This window comes from Panthera uncia, unplaced genomic scaffold (genome assembly GCF_023721935.1).
Source record: "Panthera uncia isolate 11264 unplaced genomic scaffold, Puncia_PCG_1.0 HiC_scaffold_1303, whole genome shotgun sequence".
Classification (NCBI taxonomy): Eukaryota; Metazoa; Chordata; class Mammalia; order Carnivora; family Felidae; genus Panthera; species Panthera uncia.
This window is the reverse complement of record NW_026057924.1, coordinates 43,334-62,530: the sequence shown is the minus strand read 5'-3', so window position 1 is coordinate 62,530 and position 19,197 is coordinate 43,334. Positions and strand designations below refer to the sequence as shown.

The following is a 19,197-nucleotide window of genomic DNA, read 5'->3' as shown; positions in this document are numbered from 1 at the left end:
TTATTCCATAACTGGAGGCCTGTATCTCCCACTCCCCTTCACCCATTTTGCTCATCTCCCTATCTCCCTCTCCTATGGCAAATGAATTTGTTCTGTATATTTATAGGTCTGATTCTGCTTTTTGTTTGTGTATTCAATTTCTTTTTTTAGAATTCACATATGAGTGAAATTATACAGTATTTGTCTTTCTCAGTCTGACTCATTTTACTTAGCATAGTACTCTATAGGTCCATCCATGCTGTCACAGATAGCATGATCTCATCCTTTTTTATGGCTGTGTAATATTCCATTATATATAAATATATATTTATATATTAAAGAATATAGATAGGTCTTCTGGCATCAGCCATTATCTTACTCAGTGAATTAGAATTAGATTCTAAATTAGAAGATAACAATGGAACATTATTCAGCCTTAAAAATAGAGAGTGATCTGACACGTGTTACAACACAGATGAACCTTGAGGACACTATGCTAGGTGAAATAAACCAGTCACAAAAAAACCCCACAAATATTGTATGATTCTACTTATATCTTATATCATATAAGTATGATTCTACTTATATGAGTAATCAAATTTATATAGAGAGAAAGTAGAATGATGATGGTCAAGAGCTGAGGGGAGGAAGGAGTGGGAACTTATTTCTTAATGGATACAGAATTTCACTCGGGGAAGATGAAAATGTTCCAGACATGAATGGTGGTGATGGTTGCACAACAATGTGAATGCACTTAATGCCACTAAATGGTGCACTGAAAAACTGTTAAAATAGCAAATTTTATATTATATATATTTCACCACACACACAAAAAGCAACTCTGTTGATGAGACAGCTCAAGGAAAATACAAACAAAAAGATAAGTACACTGAGAAGAGACAGAGGGAATGATAGAGAGGGCTTGAGGAATCAGCACAACCTGAGAAACAGGCGCTGTTGGTTATTAGGGGAAGGGGATGCCATGGAAGGCTGCGGGTGGAGAGAAAGAGACAAGAAGGACATTGGTGACAGTGACTGCAGAGAAGTCAAGTACCTGCCACCCAGAGGATGACAACTGAACCTGGCAGTGAGGGAACCTCAAGAAGAGGAATAGTGTAGACAAAAGCCAGATTAAAATACGTTCAATAAAGGGGAGACAAGAAAGCAAAGACACAGGGTGTAGATGGCAATTTGTAGGAAACTATCATTTACTTTGGGGAGAATGACAAAGATAATAGAAGCTCACAATTCCTTATCCAAAACATTTAGATCCACAAGGTTTTAGAATTCAGGATTTTTTTGATTTTGGAGAGATAAGATAATGCACATATGTTTATTGTTAAATAGCTGTAGGAGAGTCTTGTAGAGCAGACAGTAATCAAACAAGTCATTTATCTGCAGAAAAAAAAAGAATATTTACACTCAGTGGAATAAATAACCTCATGTGAGTTAAGATTTGGTTTTGTTGCTTTACCACAAACTAATAAAAAACACTTTTTTCAGAGCTTTTGAGATTTTAAATTGTGGCAAAAAGAATGTGAAGCTGTACTGAAAATAATCAGTAGCCAGGAGGCCAGAAGTAATGAAACAGATAATCCCTGAGATGAGTTGCTAGGATATTCAGTTTACGATAACATAGGATATCACATCATGCATTTGACTTCTCCTTCTATCTATACAGGTAAGCTAATTCATCTAATTCCAAACCTCAGGTTGTACCGATTGTTTTTTCTCTGTCATCTAAATTAAATTGTGATATGCTAAAGATTCTTTTAAATCAAGTGCTTTAAAGAAAACACAACTTCTTTATGAAATCAGTGATGATGGATAGCTTTGCTAATAGACCAATTTTGGGGGAATGGTCATAGTTGTAAGAAATGGAGACAACAAAATTAATAAAAAATTATGGCCATAAAATAAGGAACATATTAACAATGGGGTGTTCAAACTAGACTTACAAATGATGCTTCTGGAAGTAAGAAAAATGTGATGATTAAAAAAAAGTTAAACATCCAGTGCAAATCATGGCTTCAAAGTAAATTGTTTTGTCAAATCTTTGTGTGTGTGTGTGTGTGTGTGTGTGTGTGTGTGTGTATCAAATCTTCTTATTCCAGTTACTTTCCTAGAATCCTAAGCCCTAAATGTTCTCAGTTCTGATCTATCATTTAGTTAAATGATTTGGATAAAGTCTTTATCCAGATGGATAAATAAAAGACTTTATCCAAATCATTTAACTAAATTTGCAAAAATGATTTGCTATCCACTTAAATGATGAACTAACTATAAGATGACATCCTGTGTCCCTCAATGGAGCTTCTGTTACTCTGATGCTTCCAAGTGGCTGCAAAAAGCTCTTTGTCTTCTCAGCACATGGATGTAGAGGGGGAATGGAATCCACATGCACTTGAATGTGAAAAGGACTGGGGAAAATAGTGGACCAGTCCATGCCCAGGACTTTTTGACAGGCTGAGATTAGCAACCAACCTTTTCTATAGCACACAAGATAAAATCTGGCATTCCCACAGTCAACTTCTCTGCTCACCACTCCTAGTCAAGGATTTGACCTTTGGATTTCGTTTTCACCTGATTCATCCCTAGAAACATAAAAGGCTCTTCCCATCAAATCCTAACAAGTTAGTGGCAGAGGTTGGATATTATTGATACATTCAGATGAATAAAGTGCATCCAATATCCTTTATCTTTTAGCAAGATCAGAGAACCTACTTTCCCAGAGAATAACAATCATTACAGTCCACTGAGTCTTGCTTTCCAATCATTTCTGTGGCAGCTGGCTACTGGGAAGTTGCTAGGGAATTGAAAGGCAGCATGAGGAGGGGCAGATGGCTCCTTTGGGTTTATTTTGCCAAATATGGCAGCTGTGAAACCCACTAACGTTCCAGGTGTCCATATAAAATGCTTGCAGAAGGGGCCAAACTAAGGAGGAGCCACAGAGCAACCATCCCGATGTGTTCTGCTGCTGTGGAATAAGCTCCTGAGAACATTAAAGTCAGATATGTAACAGAAGTATCCAACAAGCACTTGATCCAAAAGTGTATTTAGACTGCAGAAATCAGCTAAAAGTGGTAATAGCAAGTATTTTCTTTACCAAAGTAAAACCCAGGAAGATAGCAATTGACAAGGTAAACAATAAGGCAGTTAAGGGTACTACTTAATTGGTCAAAGTAACTTTAAGAGAAAAAAATATTTAGCTTTATCATTTGAATGAGACTGTATTGATTTTCATATAAGTTTCGGAGCATACAAAATGTTCCAAAGATATCCTGCAAATATCACAACAATATGCCTAATACATATTAACATGATAGGAGATTGAAAAAAAAAAGGTAGGTTGAATAATACCTTAATTAAAAGGGACACACATATACATACACATAAACACCTGTGTATGTGTTTTACCAGATAACAATTCATCATATAATGTAGATTTTTAAAAATAAGTCAGGAATATCTAAAAATAATATAGAACCATGTTCATAGGAAGTATAATTCTGTAATAAAATGTAGATAATTGTTCAAATGTTTATAACTAGTAAGAATTGACAAAGAAGCAAATCCAAATTTGGGGAAAAATTATTTGTGTTTATTTTAATAACCTTTCAATGCGATATCTAGATTTTAAAGAGCACAGTAGAAACTACCTCATGTAGATAACATTTTCTCTTGAATTTTTCTACATCTGTGGAATTTCCTCACTTTGAAAAGATTGTGAAATTATAAGATCAAATTAACATTTATATAATTTCACCAAACTAGAGATCTATGTTCACTAGCTAGAATTATAGAAGACTACTCTGTGTGTGTGTGTGTGTGTGTGTGTTTAGTGTAGGAGGTGTGAGCATGCATTCACGTGTGTTTGTGTGTGTGTTCATTTAAATGTGTCTAATAATGTAATGTAATAATTTATATCAATGTAAAAAATATACAATGAGCCTTATATGCTACTCTTCAGTGATACAGTGTTCATTGTTGGATTTGATTTAATAAGGTTAAATTACTTATTGTATTTTTGCTCTGATATATGTATGTGTATCATACACATACAGAAAGCTCTTAACTTCTTTTTATGCCATGAACCCCTTCAGCAGTCTGGGGAAAGGTGGTGAACCAGCCTTTTTTTCACAATATTGGCTTAAAATGTCAAAAGTAAGGGGCCACTGGGTGGCTCAGTCAGTTAAGCGTCCGATTTCAGGTCAGGCCATGATGTCACAGTCCATGAGTTCGAGCCCCACGTTGGGCTCTGTGCTGACAACTCAGAGCCTGGAGCCTGCTTCAGATTCTGTGTCTCCCTCTCTCTCTGCCCCTCCCCTGCCCATGCTTTGTGTCTCTCTATCTCAAAAATAAATAAAAACATTAAAAAATTAAAAAAAGAAAGTAAAATGTCAAAAATAAAATACATAGTATTACAAAGGATATCAATTATGTTGAAATGCAATAATCAAAATATATTAAAAACCAAACTTATATGCTTCTTTATTAAAGCATGAAATGACAACAGCTAGTGGTATACCTAAAAGTTTATGGCAGTGGGAAACATAAATGGTACTTTGAGGTACTGGTGACAATTGTGGTGCAATATGAAAATATCTGTGACATGTATTGTTTACAATGTCACAGGTAATGCTAATATTGCTGTGAAGCATTTGCTATATTCAAAGTGGAAAGAAACACTTCATTTCATTTAGCATTCTCTTTAAAAAGGAATTTGTGGATCGTGGAGTCAGTGTAAGGTTAGGTTGTGTATCTGAGACCTTAATCCTTCTTTAGGAAGGCATGGATTGCTATATACTTCCCTCTTAGGACCGCTTTTGCTGCGTCCCAGAGGTTTTGGGCTGTGGTGTTATTTTCATTGGCTTCCATGTACCTTTTTTTAATTAATTTTTTTAAGTTTATTTATTTATTTTGAGAGAGACAAAAATAGTGCAAATGGAGGAGGAGCAAAGAGAGGGAGACAGAGAATCCCAACCAGGCTCTGCACGGTCAGCTTGGAGTCTGATGTGGGACTTGAACTCACAAAACTGTGAGATCATGACCTGAGCGGAAACCAAGAGTCGGATACTTAATTGACTGAACCACCCAGGCACCCCAGCTTCCATGTACTTTTTAATTTCCTCTCTAGCTTCTCGGTTATCCCATTCATTCTTTAGTAGGATGTTCTTTAGTCTCCAAGTATTTGTTATCTTTCCAAATTTTTTCTTGTGGTTGATTTCGAGTTTCATAATGTTATGGTCTGAAAATATGCACAGTATGATCTCAATCCTTTTGTACTTGTTGAGGGCTGATTTGTGTCCCAGTATGTGATCTTTTCTAGAGAACGTTCCATGTGCACTGGAGAAGAATGTATATTCTGCTGTTTTAGGATGAAATGTTCTGAATATATCTGTTAAGTCCACCTGGTCCAGTGTGTCATTCAAAGCCATTGTTTCCTTGTTGACTGTCGGTTTAGATGATCTCTCCATTGTTGTAAGTGGGGTGTTGAAGTCCCCTACTATGATGGTATTATTATCAATGAGTTACTTTATGTTTGTGATTAATTGATATATATATTTGGGTGCTCACACATTTGGAGCTTAAATGTTAACAATTGTTAGGTCTTCTTGGTGGATAGACCCCTTAATAATGATATAATGCCCTTCTTCATCTCTTGTTACACTTTATTTTAAATCTAGATTGTTTGATATAAGTATGGTTACTCTGGCTTTCCTTTGTCGACCATTAGCATGATAGATGTTCTCCATCCCCTTACTTTTCAATCTGAAGGTGTCTTTAGGTCTAAAGTGGGTCTCTTGTAAACAGCATATAGATAGATCTTATTTTCTTATCCATTCTGTTACCCTATGTCTTTTGATTGGAGCATTTAGTCCATTGATATTTAGAGTGACTACTGAAAGATACGAATTTATTGCCATTATGTTTCTTGTAGAGTTGGAGTGTCTGGTGGTGTTCTCTGGTCCTTTCTAGTCTTTGTTGCTTTTGGTATTTATTCATTCATTCATTCATTCATTCATTCATTGCTTTTCTCCCCTCAGAGAGCCCCCCTTAAAATTTCTCGCAGGGCTGGTTTAGTGGTCATGAACTCCTTTAATCTTTGTTTGTCTGGGAAACTTTTAATCTCTCCTTCTATTTTGAATGACAGCCTTGCTGGATAAAGAATTCTTGGCTGCATATTTTTTCTGATTCAGCACATTGAATATATCCTGCCATTCCTTTCTGGCCTGTGAAGTTTCTGTGGATAGGTTTGCTGCAAACCTGATCTGTCTTCCCTCATAGGTTAAGAACTTTTTTTCCTTTGCTACTTTCATGATTCTCTCCTTGCCTGAGTATTTTGTGAATTTGACTATGATATGCCTTGTTGATGGTCGGTTTTTGTTGAATCTAATGGGGGTCCTCTGTGCTTCCTGGATTTTTATGTCTGTATCATTTCCCAGGTTAGGAAAGTTTACCACTATGATTTGCTCACATAACTCTTCTACCCCTTTTCTCTCTTTTCATCTTCTGGGACCTCTATGATTCTGATGATATTCCTTTTTAATGAGTCACTTATTTCTCTAATTGTTTTTTTTTAACTTTTTAAATTTATTTTTGAGACAGAGAGAGACAGAGCATGAGCAGGGGAGGGTCAGAGAGAGAGGGAGACATAGAATCTGAAGCAGGCTCCAGGCTCTGAGCTGTCAGCACGGGGCTTGAACTCACGAACTATGAGATCATGACCTGAGCCGAAGTCGGACTCTCAACTGACTGAGCCACCCAGGCACCCCCTATTTATCTAATTCTTAAATCATGCTCTTTTGCCTTATTCTCCCTCTTTTTTTCTGCTTCATTTTTCTCCATAAGTTTGTCCTCTGTATTGCTGATTTACTGCTCTTCCTCATCCACCTTGCTGCTTTGGCAAGCATTTGAGATTGCAGCTCAGTTATAGCATTTTTTATTTCATCCTGACTAGCTTTTACTTCTTTTATCTCTGAAGAAAGAGATTCTAATCTATTTTCAACCCCAGCTAGTATTCTTATTACCATGACTCTAAATTCTGGCTCAGACATCTGTTGATTAAGTCCCTGGCTGCTGTTTCTTCCTGCTCTTTCTTTTGGGGTGAATTCCTTTGTTTCATCATTTTGAAGGGAGAAAAGGAATTAATGAGGTAAAAAAAAATTAAAATTAAAATTAAAAAAACCTGAAAATTAAAAAATTAAAAACAACACACACACACACACACACACACACACACACAAATCAAATAAATGATGCTAGATCCTAGGTGTGTTTTGGTCTGGGTGTTGAAAGGAGCTTGACAGATTAGAGAAAAAGTGGGGGGAGAAAAAAGGAAAAGAAAAAGAAAGAAAGGAAAACGTTTGAAAATTTGAAATAATGAATAGAATGAAGTAGAATAAAATGAAATGATGGAAGTAAAATAGAATTTGAAAAATTTAGAAAAAAGTAAAAAAATATAGTAGAAAACATTAAAGAAAAATATTTTTAATAAAAATTGAAAATAAAAATATTTTTTTCTCTTTCTGTATTCAAGAAAACGAAAAACAAAAAAGAAAAAAGAAAAAAAAAGAAAATTGAATAGATGGGTCAGTGAACACACTGAAATACGATTGAAATTACATCGTTTTCCCCTAGAAGTCAACCTTTGAAGTACTTTATAGTCCATAAACTAAGCAGGCAAAGAGACTTGTGTTCCTGAAGAATGAGCTTGGCCCAGCTAGGCAGGGCTTAGTGTAACGTCTCTGTTTTCCACTAGATGGCGCTGCTCAGCTGACCGGAGTGGGTTGTTGTGGCGCTTGTAGGTGTGTGCGCATGCATGAGAGGGGTGAAAAATGGCGTACCCAGCTACCGGCCACTAGTGTCAGACTCTGTTTTCCCTGCTCAGCATTGGCACACCTGTCCTTTGTCTTTGGCTTCTGTCCTTCCCGCTTTTACACTGTCCGTGACCAAGCCGTCAGGTTGCCAGGCAGCACCTCCTTCCTGAGTTTTATCTCAGATGCGGCTGTTTTTCCTGACCCCTCACTTCTGAGGGACTGTGGTTTTGACCCGCTCAGACCTTCTGGAGGAGGGTCTCACCGAGCAATGGCTGGGTGCCCCCCAGCCCCCAGAAGCACTCGTGGGACTGCGCTACTGCCGATGCCGAGACTGTGGTTGGGTGCAAGCCCACTCCAGAAAAAGTTCACACTATCGTGTAGCAGCAGCGTTTCAGGGATTATGGCAAATCACAACACACATCTGGCTCCAGGCTTCACTCTTAACAACCTTGTTCTAGCACCAGCAGGTGTGGTTGTTCTCCAGGATCCACTGGGACTTTTGCCTGTGGAGAGTCCTACCAGCAGGGGAACGGCCTCTCACCATGTGGCCCAAAGACCTCCTGGACTTCACTCTGCTCCTGGGGATTCGCCTTTCCCACCAGCACAGCCAGGTATCGAACTGCGGCGTTTCAGAGTCTGCACTCACCCTGTTTATACAGTCTTAATGGAATTTAAACCCTCTCCTTTCTCCTTTCTCCCTTTTTAGTTCAGTCCCTGCAGCTGTTTCCACTTTTCCACTTTCTCTCCAGCTGCTTTTGGTGGGGGGTGAGGGTACTTTTCCCGTATCCCCCCCACCCCCCATTCCTGTCCTCTCTCTGCAAGCAAAAATCGCTCTCTGCCCTCTGCGGCTTCTCTCTCCCCCCGTTCACCTCTCTGTGTCACGTACCTCCTTATTTCTGTGGTTCAGGTTGTGCAGATTGTTGTGTTAATCCTCAAATCAGTTTTCTAGGTGTGCAGGATGGTTTATTTCATGGACACAAGATGCAAAAAAAAACTTCCATGCTGTTCTGCTATCTTGGCTCCTCCCCTCTTTCTTTTCCTGATTATAAGTATTCTAGTAAGTGTGAAGTGGTATCTCATCACGATTTTGATTTCCATTTCCCTGATGGCTAATGATGTTGAAATCTTTTCACGAGCTTGTCCGTCGTTTGCATAGCTTCCTTGAAGAAGGAAATATTTGAGTTCTTTTTCCTTTGTAAAGTTGAGTTGCTTGTCTTTGTGTTGTGTTGTAAGAGTTCTTTATATACACGCTTGATATTAAACCCTTATCAAATATATAATTTGCAGGGGTGCATGGGTGGCTCAGTCGGTTAAGCGTACAACTTTGGCTCACATCATGATCTCACGGTCTGTGGGTTTTGAGCTCTGCATCGGGCTCTGTGCTGACAGCTCAGAGCCTGGAACCCGCCTCAGATTCTGTGTATATATTATTATAATATATATAATAATTGAAAATAATTTCCTCCATTTTATAGGCTGTCTTTTCACATTCTGGATAATGTCATGTGATGCACAAAAGGTTTTAATTTTATGAAGTCTCATTTATTATTTTTTATTTCTTGCTGTAGTTTCATTTTTATTAGAGCAACCATGTGGTGTATGTGTATGTAGATATATATGTATGTATGTGTGCATACACATATATACACACATACATATATGTGCTTATATGCATGCATGTGTTTGTATATACACATGTGTTTATATGTATGCACATATATGTGTATATGTATGCACGTGTATGTATGTATATACATGTATATATTTATAATACATGAACACACACATAGTTAATAAAAATAATAAATTATTAAATAAGTGACATTAATAAAAATAAATCCAGTAATCTCACATATAATAATGTCCTACGTCTTTTCTGCAACATTGTGTTAAGTGTCGTCACATCAAGTAAGGCTCTGATCAATTTAATTTAATGATTTGCTAAAGAGTGAACAAATTAACAGAGGCAGAATCTACTGTATCTAAATATTAGGCAATAACATTCATTTAATACATTAGGAGTGAATAATGAGTCATAAATGCAAACTGCTATGGTAATATATGAAGGATTTATAGTAAGTCCAGTTAATATTTATTTAGTGCTAAATGCTATGAAGAGATGGTGAATCTTTGAGGAATTCAAAGTAGACTGGAGTAATACTGATTGGAAAGGGTAGAGAACATGAATTCTAACCTAGCAGTCTAAATCCCAGGGCTCATGATCATAACCTCTCTGGATGCTAATTCCCACTTGAGACATTAAACTTTGCCAATTGAGCAAATATTTTAGTAGTTAACCTGCAAAGTTCATATACTAAAGTGTGTACATACACATGAACATATACACACATGCACACACACACAATATTACATGAATCAAAATCTAAAATTATAGTGTAGCTGTGATAACGAGGGCCAGAGAGGAGGAAATAAAGATTCAAAAAATAGGCAGCAAACTAAAAATACGTGTTGAGCAATAACATCAGTAATTATTATAATAAAGAAGAAAAGGGCATGGAAAAGGTGATGTAGGAAAAATCCCATCCTGCACTTTAATGTATCCTATTTTTCTTTTCTAAAAACAATCATCCCAAGAGGGTTCCATCTGTAATCTACCACAACAAAATAGCGTGGCTTTGAGAAAATAACATACTGGGGAGACAATTACCTGCCGGATGCTGCATACCCAAAATCTACCCTTAACACACACACATAATGAATGTCATCATCTGGTTGTGCTGACAAGGCACCTGTATCTGCAGAGGGGTGACCTTGATGAGAAAACCAAGCAAAACCGCCCATCAGAATGGTATGGTTGGTAACTAGTGGAATTAAAAAATATATATTTTATATGCTATACAACTATAAATAAAGGAAACAAGGTAATACTTGTGGGCTGGAAAATTACTTCTCCATGCAGTGACCTTGTATGATATTTTGGTGTGGCAAAGTAAGAATTTAACCACATGATTCTACTCTTTAGGGAATAATATGATTACACATTTCTGGGAATTTGTGTCGTCCATACAAGTATATATCCCTCACCCTAAACAATTAAAGCAAACTCAGATCTATAGTAGAAGATTAAATGCTAAATATTTTCTAAAATTATGGCCTATTAGCTATTACTTGACAAACCTTATCTTACCTTTCTTAATAGTTTTATTTTTAATATTTTTAAGACTATGTATTTTGAAGCCACAAAATAATAAATGCTTCGTGTATATGGTATCATAATAGACTAAATAATTTTATAACTGGTACTAATTTCACTAAGAAAAAGAAATTAAGAAAGAAAATTTAACACCTGTGGTAAAAATAACTCTGAAATGTACTCTCTTCTTCCTGACTTCCTTAATTTCGTATGCATAGGCTTTGTTCCAATGGTCTGTTTATAAGATAGTTGTTTTAAGATTCAGAATGTGTTTTCCCACAGAAACCATGTCATAACCAGAGGCTGGGTCCTCAGGCCAGGCTCTTGGAGTAAAGCTTCCTGCTCAAGGTCACACAGCTCACATTACCTGAGCAGAAACAGGAATAAATGGACAAAAATAGACTCACATGGACCCTGAGTTCTACCCAGTCACTGGCAACAACTTCAGTCTCCCTTGAACTCTGGGCTGTAAGCCACTTCTCAGACTTCCTTAGGACTGCAGTCTACCATAGGTGGAATAACTTTCAATATTCTTCCTGAAGCAAGGAGCACTCACCTCACCAGCAGGAGTCATGGGAATGGACTGGCAGCTGCCCATAACCCGTGCAAGCGTATCTATGAACTTCGCAAACAGGGGAAAACATTTCAGCATGTTTTGGGGTGACTATCCTCCCATGGGCACAGGAAAGACTGCCCTAAGCAGTGATACACATGTTTGCTTCTCCTCCCCTCCCATCAGCTGTCGCTTCTGCTGTCAGAGTGCCTGCCACTAACACTCTCTGGACTTGCAATTTGCTGTTTCTAATCCGTCATCTGAGAAATCAGATGACCAGAGCTGTTAGAACAGTGTGTAAATTGAGAGCCAGGCTCTGTGAGAGATAGCCAGAGACCCTCTCCTTGAGGAGAGCATCAGCAGTTTTCCTGGCAGCCATTTCTTTTCTTCTTGGACCTTTCCTTATCTAATTCCCTGTTTGACAGTCTCAAAAAGCTGACCCACATCTGCAAGAGGTGTTGCTGTGTACAGTACAGTGGGAAACAAACCAAAAGAGACACACATCCTAGTGCAGGTGCCCTATACCTAGTCAGGGGATCTTCAGACTCAAAAAAATCTCTCTGCATTCCATCTCCTCACTAGCAAAATGGGTATAAACATACAGAGTTAACATGGCATAATGGATTAAAAATTATAAGCTGCTTTAGAATGAGATATTATGAAAATCATGATCTTTAAAAAGAACTATCATCGTTCTTAGAAGTCTATAAAGCACACTGCAGGGCAAATCCAGCCTGCTACCTGCTTTTGTAAATAAAGTTTTATTGGAACACAGCTTCACTGACTCTTTTATATATTTTCTATGGCTTCTCTTGTGCCACAGGGCAGAGTTTGGTAGTTACAAAAGAGATCATATGGCCCACAAAACTGAAAAACTTTACTATCCAGTTCTTTGCAGAAGTTTTCCTGACATATCAAGAATTTTTTTTTCATGCAAGTAAATTTGGTTTCATTTTCACACACACGCGCACACAGACACACACACACACACACACACACACACACACACACTGCTTAATATGGCATATTTTGCAACACAGACCATAAGCTTAACAGAAGACCTTCAAGAATAATAACAAGTGTTATATTAGTAACCCATGAGAAATTCATGACACAAGTTTTCTATTATGTAAATCTAGTACAGTGAACAGTAAAGTCCTCAGAATTATTTTAAATTCAATTCTTAAAAGAATAATGAGCTCAGAGCTGAGATTTATTTCTGGTGTGTATTTTAGGGGAACAAAATCAGTATTACATTATCCCTATTGTGTCTCACAGCAACGAGGGTGACAAAGCCGCCCAGAGTTGTCAGTGCCAAACACATTGCGGGAGCTCAAATATTAATCAAAATGACATCTCCAATTTTTCCCTTCCTAATCAGGCCTAAACATCATGGGACATCCGGCAAATCAATAAGAGAAACTAGATGCCCTCATCACTCCCAACCTGGCAGCGCTGCATTTTTAGCCAGAAGATGAGGGCCTTCACTGTTACATAAATACTTCCCTGCTTTGGTTGTTTGCCTCCCCTGGGGATGAACATGCCCACCTATGGCTCCAAACTTTACCCTGGCATGCATCTGACTATGCCACCTGTCACAGTAAGAAACACTTCTTAGGATTTCGAGATAAAATAGGAATGTGGACATATGGCTCTAGAGTATGCTTGTGCATCCTACCCCAGAGAATAAATAAATGAATACATAAATCTCATGAATAAAGTGAAAATAGGCTGTTTTAAAGGGTTGTGAAAAACTGACAAACTCTCATATTCTGTCCTCCACACCTGGGGAAGGTGGCACAGGGACTGACTTATGCCCCACCCTTGACCTTCTACCAAAGCAGGCTTCTGGCACAGTTGAGAATGAATTACTTTTAGCTTCAGTCCCCTTCCCCTGCCTTTTCTTTCTAGGCCCCTTTCCCGCAAATCTGTATCCCACTGACACCTCCTATTTTCTCTCTATGAGCTCTGGAGTGCTCTAATGCTGGAAGATCTGGAAAATGCTTTGTTGTCAGTTTATCCCTCCTTCATGCATTTAGAGGAGGCAGAGTACTGGGGAAATGGAGCAGGGAGTAAGTCTAGTCTCACATGGAACTAAGTGTGAACCTTCTAGCAAAGCTAAAAGGAAAAAAAAACCCAGGAAAATTGCCTGGAGTAGAAAATACACAGACTTATACCTGAGGAGATCAGACAGGCCCCATAAACTCCAGAAATCGTAGGGGAGAGTTGGAGAAGAAAGCTACCTACAGTTGGGCAGCCATGATGTAAAAGCCACTACATGGGTCAATGTTAAGGTAAACTCATTTTTACTCAATCTAAGGTCCAAGAAAATTTGTTAGTTCATTCATTCATTTACGTATCCATGTGCCAGGTAAATCAGTGAGCAAGCACATTCTATAGCCTCATAGGCCTCTTTCGAATTGTTTTGGCCTTAGCTGGTATTTTTCCACTAATTTTATGAAACTATAAACAGAAGAGCTTTCCGATCCTGGATTTTCTCACTTCTACAGAGAAATGATGCAACAGACATCTAGCACAGTGAATGTGATGGAAGTATTTTAGTCAGATGAAATCCAGCTAAGGAAAGAAAAAGTAGTTCATTACATTTTAAACAAAATTGGAATTGCACAGGTTAAAGGCAACCCAAAATAAAGCCAATACCAAACACAGACTAAAAGGAACAACATAAACTTATCCTTAAGGATGAGCATGGTGAGGAAATTTAGGGTGTCAGCCATGTGCACAGTGTTGGGGATTCAAATGAGATTGCTAATGGGAGGATATTTTGAAAAACTGAAGAGGCACATCACAAATATGAATGCATTTATGTAATTATTAGTAATATTTTCATCAATTATAAGTTCTGTCTTAGGTTGAGTTAAGCTTGTTTATGAAGTATTAATGTAGATAACCATGAGATAAATAGCCTCACAGTCTCATTTGAAACAAACATTTCATAGTTTTATTTGGCTCTAAACTTGTACAGATTATTTGATATGGAAATTCTATTTTATTTATTTTGTATTTATTTTGAGAGACAGAGAGAGTGAGTGGGTGAGGGGCAGAGAGAGACAGAGGGAGAGAGAGAATCCCAAGTAGGCTCCATACTGTCAGCTCAGAGCCTGATGCGGGGCTCAAAACTCATGAACTGCGAGATCATGACCTGAGCCAAAACCAGGAGTCAGATGTTTAACTGGCTGAGCCCTCCAGGGGCTCCTGATATGGAAATTCTAAAACAAACCTTTTTTTTTTAAAGGAAAAAATATACATGACCAGCTATAGAAGATTCCCAAGCTAGAGTATGGTGGTCCATAGTGGCCACAATGCCAATTACTGTCCATTGACAATCTACTCCACCCTTTCCCTACTCCTCTGCATCTGCTCTGTGCCCCTGCCTAATGCCTAGAACTGAATGTCCCTCCTCTCCAACTTGCAGTTGGATCAAACTAATGAATGTGATTGCAGAGGGAGAGAGAAAATAATTTCTTCCAACTCTTTCTTTGTCTCAGTCCTGCATCTCTGGGAGGAGCTGTTTGTCTTCCATGACTTCAGGGAATGAATGACCACTCTTCCATGGCCTCGACTGTCACAGGGTTCCACTAACACTATTTTCTCCTCTTGTTGCTTCAGCCCTAGGGAAGTGATAAGAGCTTCCTGATACTACCAGTGTCTGGGTGATGGGAGCCTCACTGTCCATTCCTTATCTGTTCCCTAAGTCCCATCCATACCCTTATAAATAGTCCTTTCATTAAAGTCTCTCCATTTGACCTACCCAGGTTAAATTCAATTTTCTGCCAGGACCATGACTGAAACACAATATAGGCATCTATTTATTGACATAGAAAGATGTGTGACAGAAAGCAGATCAAAATATTAATAGCAGTTATCTTTAGGCAGTGGGATAGGATTATTTGCTTTTCTTTATTTTTTTTTCTGTAGTTTTCAAATGTTCTGCAATATTTAGTTATGGATTGGGGAGTATAAAAATAAATAATAAAATTAAAATGTGATGTGGGAATAAATACAGATTTAAGATATACTAGTGGTTTGGCTTCCCCCCTTTACTGACCACCCCATCAAAAATTACATAAATAAAAAATTGCACAGGCTGAGAGGTATCCCGATGGGGCAATGGAAGTGTAAACACTTGTCAGTACCCAGAAATCTCTTTATTCTCACTAGATTCTATTTTCTAGGAAAAATAGGTTTGGTTACCCAGTATTCACAATTTCACAACTGAAAACAATGCAATTGCACACATTTATAAGTGCATGTGTTTTACAGACTTAGATTCCACAAGCAGAAATCAAGATTTTACCGCATTCTTTGATCATATTAATAATAGTTAACTATTACTAAGGCCTTAGCACCTATAAGGCACTGTTTACAAGCATGGTCAGTATTAGTTAATTTAATCCTGACAGGAGGGTGGTATCATTACTCCCATTTCATAGATGAAGAAATTGACATGCAGTGAAGCCAAGTTATTGCCCAAGGCCAACCTTTGTTAGCAGGTCCTGGAAGCAAGCCCAGGCTTTAGAGCTCATTTTATCCATTATACTCCATTGTCACTCAGGTTGATAGATTACCTAAGAATTCTAAAACTCTCCTAATTTTGTGCATATTGTGTAAAGAAAGACAGGGCCCTCATACTGGTTCACCACTTATTAGCAATGTAATCTTGCACATGTACAAATCAGTTACAAATTCATCATCAATAAAATGGGGAATAAAACCTCCTCCACCTACACTAGAAGTTGTGATAATCTAATGGGAAATGAATATGGAAGGCCATCAAAGCTGTAAAGCAAGGTACAAACGTAAGACAGAATTATATTGCACCCTCCATACACCAGTACATTAGTCATCATCATTAACACATGAAAGTCAAATGTAAAGAAAATAGCAATTATTTTGGTGAAGTATGACTCTAAACTATAATATTATAAACTATCCAGTCTGTTAATAACCCCCAACATAAAACCACCACTGATTAATCAATAAATATCATGCTATGGTTTCAGTGAAATGTACTCTCAAGCACACACCCCTGACTCCCGTTCATTAATTACCTTGCCTTATTTGATAAGTTCCCAGCATCTGCCTGAAATGTGTTACTCTCAATCTTAAGTTACACTGTAAAACTTTTTTTTTTAACTTTGAAGTTCAAACTGTACATTCTCCACACGACGACGTCAAAACTTCAATTGAGCCACTCAGTTTTCAGTTTCCCTGACTCAACTTTTTGCAGTTTTGTAATTAATTATATTCCATTATTACTGATCATCAATTAGCTCAAAATGTTGCTGAGATCATGAGTATGCTGAAGAAGGCAGAATTTAATGATAATTTGAGACTAGTAGGACACTAAATTTCTCTCTTGTTAATAATTAAAGTAGATAACTTATGTTTTTATTTATAGCTTCCAGAAATATCCGGCTCATTCCTGTGCAATGCTCTGTCAGCTAATCATCAGTTGGTCAAGATCTGACTTGGGCCACTGTGTTTTATTTTCCATACATGCCTTCAATCAAAGCCATTAAACGCAGCCCAACCAAAGGTTAAAGCAGGTGAGGTGGTCACCATGTAGTCTCTGGAACTCTCCACCCAGCCAAATGCTTTGATGCATAAATATGTAAAGAATCAAAGGGGTAACATTCCAATTTACCTGTTTCAATTTCCCAGATGTAAGCAGAGTCATCAGCACATCCAACAATTAAAAAATTCTCAACTGGGTGCCATTTTATCATCCTCACAGGGAAAAGATGCTTCCGGGCATGCAGGAGGCACCTCTTCCCCTCAAGGTGAAGGAGAGCCACAGAATGGTCACTGCACACACAGCAAATTACCTGATCACTTCTTAGCTATGGGAAAACAAAACAGAACAAAATAAAACAGAGTTATTTGTAAGTGAATAATCAAATGCTTTTCTTCAAATTAAATGAGATTTTCCCCCCTAGTGACATAAAAATATTTTGTTTAAACACCATTTACAAAATGACATTTTTGTTTTCTATAGGACCTCTTCACATAACACTATAAAGAGGGGTTTTAAACACCAAGTCGATTTTAAATTCAGCAACTTATTAGGAAAGTCAAGAGACACAGTGAAAAAGGAGAATTCCAAGCCAAATCTACTTATAAGATAAATGAAGGACTTGACCATCACTCAGCAAATTCAGGCAGCGAGGCAGACATCGGAAATAATGCAGAATAAAATAAACCCCAGAACTAATTTGTTGCCACAAAAAGAAGCTATTTGTAGACACAAGCTTAGGCCCAAGGGTATCATGAGCTGATATTTTCCACTTAGAGCCTCAGAATGTGATTTCGTGTTCCCAGAACTATTCAGATTCTAATCCAAACAGGAAACTCAGTGTAGACACAATCTAAAAGAGGTAAGCATTAGATAGTTCCAACTGAATGCACAGCTTCAAAGACACAAGGATCAAAAATAGGCTCACAGGACAAAGATTCTTAAGATACTTTTTAAAAAGTCAGCATGTGGTTACCTTGAACACAGTTTAGGACAAAGACCATCCATGCTGGTTGCTGTGAGGCTAATCTGGGAGGAGTTTACAGGGCAGGTCTGTGCCTCACCAAGAGGGCCATGTGTTAGTCAGCCTGTGATGGGGGGTGGGTGGGATGGGGTGAGGGGGAGAGGGGGAGTAGGTAGTGGTTCTTCTGCCTCTTTGTTTCCTTTCTAACCATTTTTTGCAATGTGGATGCTCCTACCTTCACCAGGGTACCTAGCCAGAGTTTCAGCTGCTGTGTTTAAAGCTTTGGTTGAGATCCCCTGAGAACCTCCCCATGCCCATTACTGATCTCTTTCTGTGGGGTGTTGGGGAGCAAGTTATTTTTCCTAATTCTTTCTCAGGAGACTACAAAAATCCCGAGGGGAAAAAAAAAATCACAAAATGGCAGGTGTGATATATGGGGAACCCAGACTTGTAGAATAAGGCAGATGGCATTGCCTCCCTACTACTATTACCTGTTAGAGAACCAGCACAGCCCACAGCTTCTAGAATAGAGAGCCCAATGTACTTCAGGAAAATTATACTTACATATAACATGTGAACATACACACAACATGTGAACACAGATCCTATAGCCAGAGGTAGACATACACTAGAGACCCACACTAGGACAATCAGATTCTCTTTTCTACACATTTAAAATTGCTAAAAGAAGTTACAGGAACAAGCATGAGAAAGGAGTCATCACAAGGGGCACCTGGGTGGCTCAGTGGATAAGTGACTTAGGCTCAGGTCATGAGCTCATGGTTCACGTGTTTGAGTCAGCATGCAGAGCCCGCTTCGTATCCTCTGTCCCCCTCTCTCTGCCCCTCCCCTGTTCTCTCTCTCTCTCTCTCTTTCTCTGTCTCTCTCAAAAATAAATAAACATTAAAAAAGAAACAAAAGGATAAATCACAGAAAACAGACTCCTTTGGGATAGGAAACTTGAAGAGTAACCTTGGTTTCTGAATATAAGTTCAAACTGCACAGAGTCCTTGCTGTAGTGTTTTGTCTTGTATGTCTAAAATATTGCCTCTTAGGCCCTTTCAATAAACTTCCTTTTTATTTGGCTTGGTTTCAATGGATTATGGTCCTTGGAATTAAGTCATTTATGACTAAGGCAAAAGTAAAAGAGGTCAGGATTTGACTACTGTCCTGGAGCTTTGAGGAAAAAAA

General features: G+C 38.1%; 1 protein-coding gene across 1 annotated transcript in view; it reads right to left on the bottom strand.

Annotated features, from left to right (window-relative positions):
• The window catches only part of LOC125916899 (WD repeat-containing protein 72-like), a 125,848-nt gene that overhangs the window by 73,241 nt on the left and 33,410 nt on the right, over positions 1-19,197 (bottom strand). The window contains exon 12 of the mRNA XM_049623149.1: positions 17,175-17,370. Coding sequence (XP_049479106.1) covers positions 17,175-17,370 — 196 coding nt within the window. The remainder of the gene's footprint in view (positions 1-17,174; positions 17,371-19,197) is intronic.